This window comes from Solanum verrucosum, unplaced genomic scaffold (assembly GCF_900185275.1).
Source record: "Solanum verrucosum unplaced genomic scaffold, falcon-dt-bn FXZP01000214.1, whole genome shotgun sequence".
In the NCBI taxonomy this organism is placed as follows: Eukaryota; Viridiplantae; Streptophyta; class Magnoliopsida; order Solanales; family Solanaceae; genus Solanum; species Solanum verrucosum.
The window spans coordinates 3,558,469-3,574,070 of record NW_026020059.1 but is presented as its reverse complement, the minus strand read 5'-3'; the positions used below and the strand labels follow the sequence as shown (position 1 = coordinate 3,574,070).

General features: G+C 31.8%; 2 protein-coding genes across 2 annotated transcripts; both read right to left on the bottom strand.

The window, feature by feature from the left end:
* Positions 1–2,153: 2,153 nt before the first annotated feature.
* On the bottom strand, positions 2,154–5,104 carry LOC125823247 (FCS-Like Zinc finger 14-like). The gene is made up of 2 exons (XM_049502645.1): positions 4,332–5,104; positions 2,154–2,617 (listed from the first exon to the last, which is right to left on the bottom strand). Exons 1-2 carry the CDS (start codon positions 4,817–4,819, stop codon positions 2,455–2,457), a joined length of 651 nt encoding a protein of 216 aa, XP_049358602.1. The 5' UTR covers positions 4,820–5,104; the 3' UTR covers positions 2,154–2,454.
* Positions 5,105–14,636: 9,532 nt separating this feature from the next.
* On the bottom strand, positions 14,637–15,173 carry LOC125823335 (uncharacterized). Its single transcript, XM_049502726.1, has one exon. It carries the CDS (start codon positions 15,171–15,173, stop codon positions 14,637–14,639), a length of 537 nt encoding a protein of 178 aa, XP_049358683.1.
* Positions 15,174–15,602: the final 429 nt, after the last annotated feature.

Sequence of the window (15,602 nt, the reverse complement as noted above, 5' to 3'; positions counted from 1 at the left end):
CTCTTGCTTACATTCTCATCAAATGTAGGGTCCGACGATTTTGAGTTCCATTCTTGTGGCTAGATTTCTAGAAGAGCAAGGAGTTGAAGACTTGGTGAGTCCTCATAGCATCGAGGATTTGATCACCTTTCCTTATGTCTATCTTTTATGTGTTAGAGTTTTGTATGGGCTGCGTCCCAAAGATTTATTCAAGTTGTATTAGATGGTTTGAGAAAAAGTATTATAGACTTCGATTGTATGGATAAAGTTTTAAAATTTCCGCACTTTCTATTATCTTATGTTATGATATGCTAAGTGACTTACATTGAGTCCTCCGGGGTTCTATGTGCCATGTTACATCTAGGGTGTATCCCTGGGTCGTGACAGATATATGCATGAAAAATATGCTTGGAGGAAAGACTTGCAAAAATATGGCATATTTAAAGAAGTGCAACCAAGCACAAGAGGAAGAAACTTTTCTCTAAATTAAAAGTTAGAGAAAGTAAAAATAAAAAGAGTTGATGTGAAGGGCATCAACGAGAGTTGGAGAGAGAGTGCTCCAACACCAAAAACCAAAAAAAAAAAAAAATTGGTGGGAAGGGCATCAACGAGAGTTGGAGAGACATTGCTCCAACACAAAAAAAAAGGCGTTGGTGGGAAGGGCATCAACTTTGAAAGTTGGAGAGAAGTGTTCCAACACAACCAAGAGAAAAAATAGTGTGAGTTGGAGAGAAAGTGCTACAACACTAGTTATTTATGATATTTACTTATTTATATTTAATTGTGATTTGTTAGTTAGAGTAGTTCCTAGTCATAGTTTAATTTGGTTTTTACTTTTATAAATAGGAATGTCACTAGTTATTTTCAATAAATAGAAATAAATAGAAAATATAGGAATACACAGAACAATGCACAGAAATATACAGAAACATATAGAACTTTTGAATTTAAAAATAAAATAATTTCCTTCACAATTGATACATAATACAAATACAATTGATATAAAATACAAATATAATTGTCTGAATATAATTGATATAAAATATAAATATCTGACTTATATTTAATTGAATGCAATTAATACATAATACATTTGATTGAGAGGATGAATGCGTATATTAAGATTAGTTTAATGGGGGTGGAAGAAGAGTCAACAAACGATGACCCAATTCGACTATTTACCAAAATAGTCAACAAAAGCCAAGCTACATTACATGACAAGTCCTTTTCTACAATAAAAGGCAAGCAATAGTACACGACAACTACTAAAGAATATATCTATATTACTTTAGAAACATATACTACAAGATTTATGATAAACAAAATCATTACTCCATTTATTATTATTTTTATTATTATTTTATTATTATTCTAATATTTCGATTTTAAAAATTAATTTAAGTTATAACTATTAAATTTTTACTTATTTGTAATAGATAACAACTCTTATTATTTATTACTTTAGAAATAGTACTTTAGAAATTAGAATTGACCAATTTTTTTTTATTTGAACTATATTAAAAGTCTTAATAATTAAAACTTTAAAATAAATATTTTACTGTATATAAATCTTACTTAAATTATGATAAACCAAAAAAAATTAAAGAAAGAGGTTCACATTTTCTTAAAGAACTTTTTAACTTCCTATATAAAATTCTTATACTAACATTCATCTTAACGTCAAACTATCTATTAATAATTTTATATATATATATATATATATATATATTATTATTATTATTATTTTTTTTTTTTTTTTTTTTTTATTGATTGAGAAGTACTTACACTAAATTATAATGTATAAAAACATGTTTACTCATCAAAAATATCTTAGTTGATTAGAGCAAGTTATTTATTTCATTATTAGGCTGCCTAATTAGGATAACAATAACCATTTAGTTAGGATTATAAAGTCAAGTTTTACTGCATTATTAGGTTACCAAATAAGCATTTATCTATTAGTTATAAGTCAGTCATGTGAAAAGAGCAGTATAGTGTCAGTGAACAGAGGAAAGAACCGCTCTTGACTTAACCAGATGTCTCGAATTCGGACCCTGAATATGAAAAATATTTGGTAGAGAGCGCAAAGCCCTATGTGGCATAAATCTGGATTAGTCGAGCTATAATACGAATACTGAACACGAGATGGGAAGTCAGAAAAAATATATGAGAAATCAAGACTCAAAATGGTGTTTTATTGATTTCCAACTTATGATTAAAATGTAAAATCCTTCATTACTAGCTTATAACAAACTTCATTACATGCTTTCTTTCCCAGAAATGTTTTTTTCATACTCTTTTGAGTTGCAAAGATTGCCTGCTCAGGATGTGTCCTTGACATAAATATCTAACATCTCTCTTAACCCGACGGGTACCAACAATTCTTATTCAGGTACCTTTCAAAACCGAGATATCTTTTTATTTATTTATATATTATGCAACGTTGGGGGTACGTACACCATACGAGATTTTGAGTTATGCCACAGCTACACCAGTGAAAAACTGCATTGGACCCGAGCAAGGAGAAACAGAGTAGTCGCTAAGTGATTTCATGGCTTCAGAACCACATTTCTCTTTGTGTTCATCGATTGATATCTGTGTGCAACGACACTCTGCACTACAAAACGCCTTCTCCCCTCTGCAGCAAATAGTAAAGGGAAGAAGTTGTTATTTTAAGCTCGAAAAGACGGAAAAAATTGGATCTTTGTTCATAAGATATTCCCTGAATAAAGTAATACAGAACACATGCATATAGAAACAAGATGTATTTAGAGATTCCTATCACATATTACCTGGAGGAAACTGCCTATATTTAGTGAACAAACAAAAAACATGTGAAATTTTCCTACCTAAAGGCTTCACAACATTATAAAATTGTGTTGACAAAGAAAGTTAACTAAAAGATTTTCCAGCAAGGCCAAAGAAAGCAACAGGTAACTAAAATACACAGCTTACATTACGTGAACATAATCAATATGTTGCCGCAAAAACCATCTTGTGGTCACAATTCAAGATAAGTTGCTTAAAATTATGAAAACGAAATTCTAATATCTCAAACTTAGAATCAACTCTGCAGTTCCTTAAAGGAAGCAACCTAAAGGAGACTTCTGAATACAATATAAGGCCCTGGTGCAATTGGCTTATTTCAGCTATTAAAATAATGTCACTAGCGATAGAAACATCGATAGAGTGGATTGTAAGCAACTGACAGTTAGAGAAACATGACTTGAGTGTGTAATTCAAGCAAATATGCTCTAATCCAAAACGTATGAGAAAGATTCTTCTTGATATAATATTATGGAAAGATGATATAAAGCATTAAGTTGTGCAAGTTGGAAGGAGATGTCAACGGAACAAGACTACTGCTAATTAATAAAGATAAATAATACAAATAGAAACCAGAAAGCAAGACGGGAAGTAGATAAGGATCCAATTTACTATTGACATTTGTGATCAATACTACAGAGTTCATAACAGATGCCTAAGCAGAAGCAAGATTTACAATTGATCAAGAAAGAAACAGTTGCAAGAAGTACAAATGTAGGTATATTATCTTATAGGCTACTCGACGCCCATAAGTAACCAAAATACAGACTAACACAAAGCAGGTAAGGAAGCATGACATGACAAAAGTTCCAAGAATGCAGGCTAATAACTTTCGGGTCTCACCAAAGGGATCTAACAAATATGTCTCGTAACATTTTAAAGTTAAGACGAGACGCCTCGCACAATCTAAAAGCTTTCAGATTTTGTTCATCAAAACTTTCGACTTCCCAAGCTTAGTCCTCAAATGTTTAATAATCATTTTATTCCTAAGATCCCTATTTGGAAACTATTAAGCACATCACTCCAAGCTAACTAATCAACTCATTAATACCGAAGCATCTTCTTTTCAAACTGTACAATTCCATAAAGCCTTGCTGAAATCAAACTTGGACAACCACAAATTTCAGATCAGATTCACAAGGGCAAAACTACAGTTTAAAGTTGATCGAAAGCAAAAGATTCAAGTTCTTCGACATGTTCCAACTTGCATAGATCAATGATAACAACAGAAAAAAGTAAACAAGATAAGATATTCATAGAGCAATCATTTATCAAATATAAAGGTTCTGCAGGGTCCACAATTGAAGAAACACTTTTCTCCTTAAAATCCATCCCATGTGTGGGTATGACTAAGTTCATTCAACCATTTTGCTCAAACAAAAGCATATCTATTCAAAATTAAAGCTGCAACATACTTAGATATAAAACATAATCTGCAGCTAAATATCAGATCCCAAAAAGTATCAGCAAATAAATCAGTAACATATAATCATTACAATAACAAAAAAAAAAGTTGAAATTCTAACCTGTACATGAAAATATCCAACCCCTTAAGCTGTTTCTTGCAAAGAAAGCAAGAATTGAGGAAATCAGCCATAGTAAAACTTGTTGTATGATTAACAGTTTTCTGGTAGGCATTAGAGTTGCTGTTTCCTATAAATTGACCATCAAAATACTCTCTTTTCTTAACCAAATTTGTACCCACATGAGAAATAACACAAGTATACTCCTCACACATCTCCATTTCTTCAATACTAGGCTTCTTCTTAAAACTAGTAAAAATTGGGATTGGGTTTGAAGTAGTTGATCTTGGAGACATAGCAATAATTGCTGCTCTACTATTTCTACTACAATTACTATTCTTATTCATAGCTGCCACAATTCCAAGTCCAACAACAGCACCATTTGGGTCCTCAAACTTCTTAGGAGATTTATTGCTGCTGCTGTTATCAGCGAGGGCAAAAAGGGAAAGATTTATAGACAATCTCTTCTTGTTTCCTTTCCCTTCAGCCATTTTAACACACACCCAGATAGAGAAATAGATTAAATTTTAATGGGGTTCTCTTAAATCTCTCAAAAACAGAAAAAAAAAACTGAATCTTTATGGTTTTGTTTTTGCTCAATCTCCTTACTTTGTTTCTGTCTCACTGTGTACTTTTTATCCTTCACCAAATACAGATTTATCTATACATATAGATAGAGAAAGGAAAGAGAAAGAGAGAGAGAGAGAGAGAGAGAGAGCATAAATTTCTCTCTCTACACTTTTTTCTGGTTCTCCCTCACTGAGAAGAGGAGCACAACTCTGGTTTTTCAATGGAGGAGGAGAATATAAACACATCACAAATAATAACTTCAACATTTTCAATCATTTTCTTTTTTGGTGGAAGATTACATTTCTACCCCTCCACAAATATTGGTCTTTGTCATTGTCAATAACTTATTTCTTTCAAATTTTAAATTAAAAAGAGGAAATATTTATTTATTTATTTATTTTCTCTTATAAGAGGGAATTAGAGGTTGAAACAGAGAAGTGTTGAAAACAACCTAAATTAGGTGTGAGTTATTAATTTGGTTCCTAATTATTAACAGCCTTAAAACATCTATTTACTTGATTAACTAGACTTAGATACGCCCTCGATCTTTCACATGACATAGCAAGTGGTTTCAAACTCTTGTTAAAGACATGCAACTCTTATTAAAAGCCGAGAGAAGTGTGCCGAAAATTTAGGGGTGTATTTCATTCATGTTGCAAGATTGAGAGTGTATTTAAGTTCAGTTAATCAAGTAAATGAGTGTTTTAAGACTGTCAATAGTTTGGAGATGAAACAAATAGGTGTTTTCAATACTCCTCTTGACAACAATCTGTTGATATGTAACTACTTTGAGGAAAAAACTGATAGTCGATAAGGAAAAATATTTCAATTCTGGATATAAGATCAATAATTTTTGTGAACAAGTAACTAAATTTCTTATTATTATTCTTCTCTTCATTTCAATTTATTTATCATATTTTAATTTGGCACGAGTTTAATAAAGTAAAGAAAATTTGAACCTTGTACTATGAAATGAAAATTATGTTAAATACATAAAAATGTAAATTAAAATATTTTTTAATCTTGTGGTCTTAAACATGTTATGTGGAAACGTGAAATTGAAGAGTTGCTAAATAAAAAAAAAAGACATTCTTTTGAAATAAGATTTTTTTATAAAAAAATAGAACAATCCAATTGAGATAAAGAAAATATATGATATTTATTGTAGGCAAATAATTTAATTTGGTCCACATTTATTATAGTGAATAAATATTCCACTGTCAACGTCAAGTTTGTTTTTATAGATATTTTTTTCCCTTTATAATTCAATTAATGGTCTGTTTGGAAAGCCATCAGATAATTAGAATTGGTGTAATTATTAGAGCAGTAATTACCAGCCTAGTAATTACACAATCTAGTAATTACACTGATCTGTTTGTTTATCACAATGTAATTACAGTATAATTGCAAGTGTGTTGTTTGGTTGCACAAGTGTAATCATAATTCATAAGGTTATATTGAATTTTAAAAATAAAAATAAATTATTTAAAATTAAAAATTTATATTAAACTAATAAGAGCCTTTATAAATAATATTAAATTGAATATTTAAGATATATATTATCTTTTGAAATACCACGTCCTATTCATGTTGTTTCCATCAATTCTACAATGAATCTACATGTCATTATTAGAGTTTATACATAAAAATAAATCATATTCTGCCTCGATATAAAAATTTGAAACAAACAAGGTACTCCACAAATATTTTTTCCTAACCTTCATACCTTTGAACGTTGAATATCTAATAAACAAGCAACAATATGAGTAATTAATCATTAACTTTTTAAATAAACGCTTTGAGAATTCAGATTCACTAATTATATCAATATTCATGGTCTACAATATTACCCAAGGGTCATTCAAGCATTAATTAGATCTATGGTACTCACATTATCTCAATCAATGGAGTTTCTACCCCCAATGCTAAAGGTGTTGAAGGAAGCCTGAAGCTTGATGGAACATGTCAAAGGAACAGGTCCATTGAAGCTGGCTGACGAGTTAGAGTTGGAGTCATACTAGGACTAGACTACTAAATCCTAAGTTATGTACGACTAAGCTACTGTATGGTGTAGGATTCGACTAAGATAAGGTATTTGAGTTATAGTATAATACTACTCGTGTAAATACTATATTTGTGTGGTAGTAGGATTCCTAGTATAGCTAGAATAGGACTCTTCTCCTATATAAGGAGCTTATAACTAAACATTATTTTTATCAATACAATCCTTGATTTCTCCATGGTGAGATTTCTACGAAAGGTCCCATCTTTATTGAACTCAAGATTCCCAACTACCACAATTCATTTTTAGAACAATAATCTCTTGCTAGGGAGCATTAGTTTACAAACTAGAAGCAATTCTATAGGTGATAAGATTTCCCCTACAATTTCATTAACCTAGGGTTCTAAGACACAATTCCACTATTAACAATCGTTCTAAACTTCTAATGATTCTAAAGTGTTAACGGATTAATAAACAATGAAGTTAGATGAAAAAACTTACCTCAATGAAGAATTTTCTTTCTAGCCTTGGGAAAATCATCCCTATAGGTTGTGGCATGTGGGCCACATAATTATTCTTATTGTATGAGGATGCTCGTTTGAAGTTGACCTTAGTAAAAATTTATATCCAAACTCAATCCTTAAAAGCATTTTCAACTCAACATCATGCTATGTGAGTGATTGATCAACTTAATTATTCACTTTCTTAGAGTAGATTTTTCTATTTTTGGTTTTAGTTAGGCAAAATATTTTCGTAAAGCATTTGGCTTAACTAAATTAATGATAATTCTTCATTTTCTTGATCGAGATCAATCTAGCTAGACTCATAGTGAGTAATTATATTACATACAACCATATCATATGATGTCATCACTCATCAATATTTATAACTTATAAAAGAAGAATAACGCATTAGATCTCAATAAGTTCTACTATATATAATTATATAAGCTTAGATAAATTTCTTGGAATCATTCACATTAATATAACCCTTTGAAATTAAACACTATTAACTTTTTTGATGTTATTTTGGTCCACAAATTCCTTAAGCACTTAACAAAAAATATAGTATATGATATAGGTGAGTGGTGTATAGATATGTTATGTTTATTGGTGTTGGGAAAAAGTAGGTTATCAGATTCCTCATAAATAATAGGAGTGAAGTACAAATGAAGAGCACTCTATCAAATGCCCCTTTTCGAATATTATAATATTTCTTTTCTTTTTAAAAATATTATTTTCCTAATGATGATTTTTTTTAATTAGAAAATACTTATCTTACTTCAATTCTGAATATGTAGAGCTATTCTGTTTTAATTGTTAAAGTGAGTAAGAAGAAAAAAAATATTTTCTACTTATTTACTATTAGTTAAAATGAAAATAAAAGAAACAAGAATTGAATTCTTTAATAGTAATATTTTTATTAGGAGTGGAGTATGTTTAAAAGAAAAAGAATACTAATATATTTATTAGGAAAAAAGTATTTTTGACCTATTAAGTAACAATAGGGTATTTTTGGATCAAACTATTAGCCGTAGAGAATTTAGACCAAATTATTAATAATAAGGAATTTTTAGATCAAACTGATAACTGAGAGCATTTTTGTTCAATTTCATTAAATTAATGTTTTCTTTTGTTCTTTAAATAATATATATATTACTATATAAGAGAGTGAATAAATTCACTCCTCTTTCGACACGTGGCACCAAAAAAAAGGAGAGGGTTGAACATAAGTGTGAAGGTGAGGGTATTTTGGGTATTTAAAAATACCCTCACATTCACACTTATCTACTAAAAAAAAATTACTATATAATATATATATATAAAATTACTATATAATATATATAATGTATAATATAAGTACTAGATAAGTGTGAAAGTGAGGGTATTTTGGGTATTTAAAAATACCCTCACATTCACACTTATCTACTAAAAAATATATATATAAGTAGTAGATTTAAATATATTTAAAAATAATATAAGTAATACTATACTTAGTATGCTTAAAAATAGTAAAAACTACATAAAAAGTACTACATATCATATTACAATAATTAACAATTATTTGACACTTTCAATTCTATCAATGCCATATAAATTAGGATAAAAACGGTAACATTTATATTCAAAAATAATCTAAGTAATACTATACATTACAATAATTAATAGCTTAAATATTTAAAAGTTATATAAAATATTTAATTGACTCTCTAAATTCTATTGCTACCACATAAAATGGATTATATGATAAACATATATTGTTTGAAATTGACGAAAAATAAACTATAAATTACAATAATTAACAAAAAAAATTGTCGGCAAATCTATCAATTAAGAACATATATTGTTTCAAATTGACGAAAAAGAAACTATAAATTACAATAATTAACAAAAAAATTCTCTCGACTCCAACAAATCTATCAATTAATGCCACATAAATTGGGACATGGAAAATAACATATATTCTTTAAAAATTAAGTTCAAAATGTACTATAAAATACAATAATTAACAACTTAATATAGTAAAGAGACATATAAAAAATGGTTAATATTTGAAATTTTGCATGTGCCACATAAATTAGAACAAAGAGAGTAATAAATATTATTTTCAAAATTCTGTAAAAAAAAAGGTACTACAAATCACAATAGCTAACAATTTAAAATATTTTTAGAATCATATAAAAACTTCAATAACTTCTCAAATTTCATAATATATGACATAAGAAGAGGGAATAACCAATATATTTATAAAAAGAAATGACATATAAAATGAAATGGACAGAGTATTAGTTTTTGAAAATGGAAAAGGACAAAACACATATAAAATTAAAAGACATATAAAAAAAAATTGGTTTAACTCTCAAACATAAAAAGTAACATATGTTATTAAACTTTAATAAAAAGTACTATAATTTACAATAAATAATAACTTAAAATATCTACAAGACAACAAAAAAAAGACTAATTTTTGTACTGCTTGTGTCACATAAATTAGGATTGGGATGATTTTAAAATTTTAATTTTGGTTATACATTATAAAATAGTCGAAAAATTGAATGATATAATTTTTTTAAAAATAACCGAATGAATCGTCCTATCGATAACCCTAATGTTACTTCTATTCTGTTTATTTTTACTTAAATTTAGAAAGATATGTTTCATTTCTACCCTCAATCTTATCGGTACATTTATTTGCTATTTGAAATTGAAATTAAAAAGACAAATGACAAATAAGTTTTTATATTAGCTCACTTATGCGCAAAATATATTATAACAATCTTTACTAATTTTATAACAATACATAAACTATACTCTCTCCGTCCCATATTAGATGGGCACTTCCAACTTTACACGGTGATTAAGAAATCATTAATACATTGGAAGACTTCACCATTTTACCCTTTGTTTATGTCAATGCACATTGAAATGAGTTACAAAAAATACACATACAATATAGGAATGGTCATATTAATTGTAGGGTAAAATGGAAAAGAATTAATTAATTCTATCCTAATTTAATAAGTGCTCAAATAATATGAATTTTTTTTTTTAGTAAGATTCTCATCTAATATGGGACGGAGAGAGTAACAATATAACTTTAGTAATGTTGGGCCCGGGCAGCGCCCGGGCTTTCTTTACTAGTATAGAGAGAGAGGGGGGAAGTAAGTATATTTATGCGGACCTCCCATTTCCCAATGTACATTATTCTTTTGTCAATGTACATTATGATTAAAGAAATAATCATAATGTTGTCTTCATAAAGGTAGTGATGTTTCTAATTTATATGCCAAGATCAATTAGTAACCCACTACCATAAAATACCAGTACACCCAAAAAAAATTAATTAGTTCATTAAGTGCATGAATCAATAGTTTGCTCTTTCATTGATCAATATGAATCATTGACAAATTTCTTAATCAATTACTAATTAAATTATTCTATTCCATTTTTTTTATAAAAAAAAACAAGTGGGGGTAAACAAACACAAATAATCTAGCTTGTACTCCACTTTGCAATATTAAAGATATAAATTAATAGTAAAAAAAAGATGAGCATATACTTTAGGTTCACCAATAAATGAAAAGGCATAGTATTGTATTGGTTTCAAGTTTTAAATTATCAAAACTCGAGTTGGAACCATCAAAGGATGTGATGCAGTAGATGTGGTTATCAGCGGCGGAGCCACCCTTGGGCAAGGGGTGTCAAACGACACCCCTTCGCCGGAAAATTACATATAGAGGTTAAATTTTAATTTAATAAATATATATACAAGTATTGTCACCTCTTAAAACAAGTTGAAGGTTTACTCTATTGATTAAGGGATTGATAAAAATTTATGAGGTCGCATGTTCAAGCCTTACTAGCCTTGTTATAATTGTTTTTATTTTATTACAATCATTGACACCTCTCTTTTATCATAGGCTTTGAAGACACTGGATGAAAAAAAAAAAAAACTCTGGAGAAGTATTAATTGAAAAAGGGAGAAAAAAACTTTAGGCGCATTGTCGTGATTGTGAGATATTAAAAGGTTTGTGTTTTCACCTTTTCTTGAGGAGTAATGATGACCTCTTTAATACTTTATGCTTTATGTAAAGGGTGAGGGTGTATATAGTAGTTTGGAAAAATACATAAAATATCCTTCAAAATAGTTCGATTTTGTCCATTATAAATGAAGATATTGTTGGAATATAAAAATAAGCAACATAATTAAATAGTTAGGATAATTTGAATGTAATATGGATAACACATAATTATAGATTTTAATCAAACATAAAATTGATTGATGTTTATTATCTCTTGAAGCGTGAAGCTATCACAGATAGCAACTTCAACCACGAGCATATCCGTTCACACAATTTTCTTCCAGTTCCACGGTCTTGTTCTACATAATCTAAATTATACTGGAATATGTGAAGTGCGTGTGGACAAATTTCTAACAAAAAAAGTGGGTAAAAACTTCCCCTCCTTGACAAATATGAAAATATTTCATCACCGAGCATGTTTGGTTGAGTGGTAGAAATTAGAATTGTCCAGTGTAAAAGTATATATCCTGGATGAAACAAATAATTCACATTTAGTTTAGGAGTGTTTTCAATACTTTTCTCGGAAGCAATTCGTTGATAAGTAACTACTTTGAGGAAAAAATTGATAGTCGATAAAGAAAAATATTTCAATTATGGACATAAGATCAATAATTTTTGTGAACAAGTAACTAGATTTCTTATTGTTACTCTCTTCATTTCAATTTATTTATCATATTTAAATTCGGCATGAGTTTAATAAAGTAAAGAAAAATTTGAACCTTGTAATATTAAATTAAAATTATGTTAAATACATAAAAATGTAAATCAAAATGTTCATTAATCTTGTGGTCTTAAATATGTTATGTGGCAAACTGAATTACTAAAAAAGGAAAAAAACATTTTTTTTAAGTGAAATTTTATAAAAATAATAGAACAAATAAATTGAGATGAAGAATATGATATTTGTTCGAGGCAAATAATTCAATTTGATCCACAATTATATAGTGAATAAAAATAAATTTTCCACTGTTAACATCAAGTTTGTTCTTATAGATATTTTTTTCCCTTTCTAATTAAATTAGTATACGAAGATATCAGTTGACAAACCTAATCATAAATATACAAATTTATTGAATAATTTCAAGATTCAATTTGTTGTTAAATGATATTGTAAAGCATACATAGAAAAACATTAGCATATTTAGAACCTAAACAGATTATAATAGTTAATATCTATGAAAAACAAACTAATATATAAGTGTAGTTCATTGTCTAAATTTATTAACAATAATTTTAAGTATTATATTATTATTAATCATAAATATCAGCATAATGACTATAATTCTCTTGTAGGCTCGTTTGGAGGTGATTTCAATTAAGTGACTTAAAGTTGAAATTTTATTAGAATATATAATTTGAATTTTTAAGTAGTATTTTTTCCCCATAGATATGAAAGCCTACATAATTTGTGAAAAGTGTCAAAATTTCTCCAATTCTAATACAATCTTACCAGATGAGCAAACAATAATTCATAACAAGTATATCGACTATTCTAAGACGCCACGTTAATAAATCACAAATCTCTATGTTCTTTTTTTATAAATAAATGTTTCTAATTACATAATATTACAAATTTTAGAACACAGAATCTTACAAAGATCTACCAATCAACAATAATAGTTACAATTTACAAAATAATGCTTTTTTTTGTTTTTACAAATTTTAAAATGATGATTTTTTTGTTTTTATAAAATTAAATTTATGGGTCAAATTAAATATTTTTTAAAAAATGATTAAAACTAAAATTTGAAATTTGAAATCCTGTTCTTTAAGAAAACTTGAGAATTGAAGCTAAAGTTTTACAAACAAAAACTTATTACAAATCAAAATATCAAATTGAGACTCCAAATCCTATGTGTAAATACCAACTTAAAATAGGTTCACAATTTGGCTTCTTCATTATTTGACATATAGTTTTCTTTTACTGTTCCTAATTATTTTATCTCGTAGTGCACTTAGGAGTGGGAAATATCGTCATGACTCAATTTATTGAATAGTACTAGCAACTACTCGATTCTAATTCAATAGGCAAATTTTTGCAACTTATTCCCCTTTTGTAATTTTTTTTTTAAAAAAAGAAATACATCTAAAATACACATATTATATCAACTAGAAAGAAACACTAACTTTAATTTACAAAAACCTCTCGACACTTTTCAAAGATCTAGTCTAGACATGTACAAGAGCTTCTACGTAGAATACACACAAAATAAAAAAAAAACAGAAGTTCCACTTGAGGAAAGTGTAGATAGAAGCTGATGAATAAATATTTGTCATTCCCACACTTCGAACAACCTGAAACATACTTGCACCCAACAAAAAGGCACATCAAGAATAGTATCAATGCACCACACATACTAATAGGTATCTTAGTGTAACATTTCATTTCGCAAAATTTTTCTTTTTTCTAAAAAATGACTATTTTGTCCTCTTTCGTACTTATGTTATGCTTTATTTTGGTGTGAGGTTGATTGGCATGGTCCTCAAAGAAGCGCTCATGAGTGATTTAGTGGTTTTGAGACATTTGGGGTGATTCATATTGAGAGAGTTGACTTTGGTCAACATTTGAGAACCGAGCGACAGATGGTGATTCTGTCAGTTTCGTTGATTTTGGAACGTCGAGTTTAGGCTAGTAGGGTGGTTAGTTTAGGTCTCAAGATTATATTGTGTTAAATGATCATTAGGATGTAACTCCTAAACTGAGAGGAATAATTTTGACTAAACGATCTTTTTTTCAGAAATCTGATGATTTCATTGGTTCTTACACTATTAGATCATGTATAATGGTTTATGAATGAGTTGCTAGGGTCAAACCAAGATGTTTCAATACTTTGAGAGCTTTGGCGAGATTTCTTGAGGAAATTCGTGTGGGGGTTCCTAACTCGAGGCACCCCCCGTCCCGAGGCGCCACATCCCGAAGTCCCTCCACCCCACCCTCCGCCTCGAGGCGCCGCGCCCCGAGGCCCGCCAACCCCGCCTGGAGGCACCGCGCCCCGAGCCCCCCACCCCCGCCTCGAGGCTCCGCTCCCCGAGCCCCCCCGAGGCACAGAGCCCACCCACCCCCGCCTCGAGGCATCAAGCCTACCCACCCCCCGCCTCGAGGTACCGAGCCCCCACCCCCGCCTGGAGGCATAGAGCCCACCCACCCCCACCTCTAGACACCGAGCCCCCCACCCTGTTTCGAGGCACCGAGCCCACCCATCCCCACCTTGAGGCACCGAGCCCACCAATCCCCACCTCGAGGCACCGAGCCCACCAATCCCCACCTCGAGGCACCGAGCCCTCCACCATAGCCTCGAGGCACCGCACCCAGAGGCCCCCCTACTCGCACCTCCCGCCTTGAGTCATTGTACCCCGAGGCCCCCCACCCCCTTCCTCGAGGCACCGCACCCCGAGGTCCCCTCCCGTCCTCACATCTTTCTCGAGGAACCTTGCCCCAAGGACCTCCACCCCTGCCTCGAGGCACCGCTCCCTGAGGCCCTCCCACTCCCCACCTCGAGGCCCACCAACCCCCGCCTCGAGACCCCTCTCGATGCACTGCGCCCCCCTCGATGCATTGTGCCCCAAGGCCCTTCACCCCCACCCCCGCCCCCACGCCTCGAGGCACCGCACCTCGAGGCCCCCCTCCATTCCCACCTCCGCCTTGAGGCACCGCGCCCTGATCCCCCCCACCCTCGAGGTACCACTCCATGAGGCCCCTCCTCCCCGCCTCGAGGCACCGCCCTCTGAGGCCCCCTACCCCCGCCTCGGAGCACCGCTTCCTCAGGCCTCTCATGCCCAGCCTCGAGGCACCGCTCCCTGAGGCCCCCTCACCTCCCACCTCAAGGCACCGCACCCCGAGGCCCTCCTACCCCCGACTCCCCGCCTCGAGGCACCACACCTTGAGGCGCACCCACCCCCACCGCCCACTCGAGGCATCGCTCCCCGAGGCCCCCCACTCCGCGTCGAGGCATCGTTCCCCGAGGCCCTTCACCCCCACCTCGAGGCACTGCGCCTCGAGCCCACCTCACCTCAAGGCACCCCACCTCGAGGCACTGCGCCCTAAGGTGTAACAACCCATATTACGCAAATGCTTGTTCTATTCTTATGATACTTGACATAGCTTTATAATATAAGTGAG

What these genes read in the sequence shown, in the direction of transcription:
- LOC125823247 (XM_049502645.1), bottom strand. Translation starts at nt 4,819, where the DNA reads ATGGCTGAAGGGAAAGGAAACAAGAAGAGATTGTCTATAAATCTTTCC. An exon ending in TTGGATATTTTCATGTACAG is followed by an intron (nt 2,618 to 4,331) that starts GTTAGAATTTCA and finishes TATTTGCTGCAG; the next exon opens with AGGGGAGAAGGCGTTTTGTA.
- LOC125823335 (XM_049502726.1), bottom strand. Translation starts at nt 15,173, where the DNA reads ATGGAGTGGTACCTCGAGGGTGGGGGGGATCAGGGCGCGGTGCCTCAA.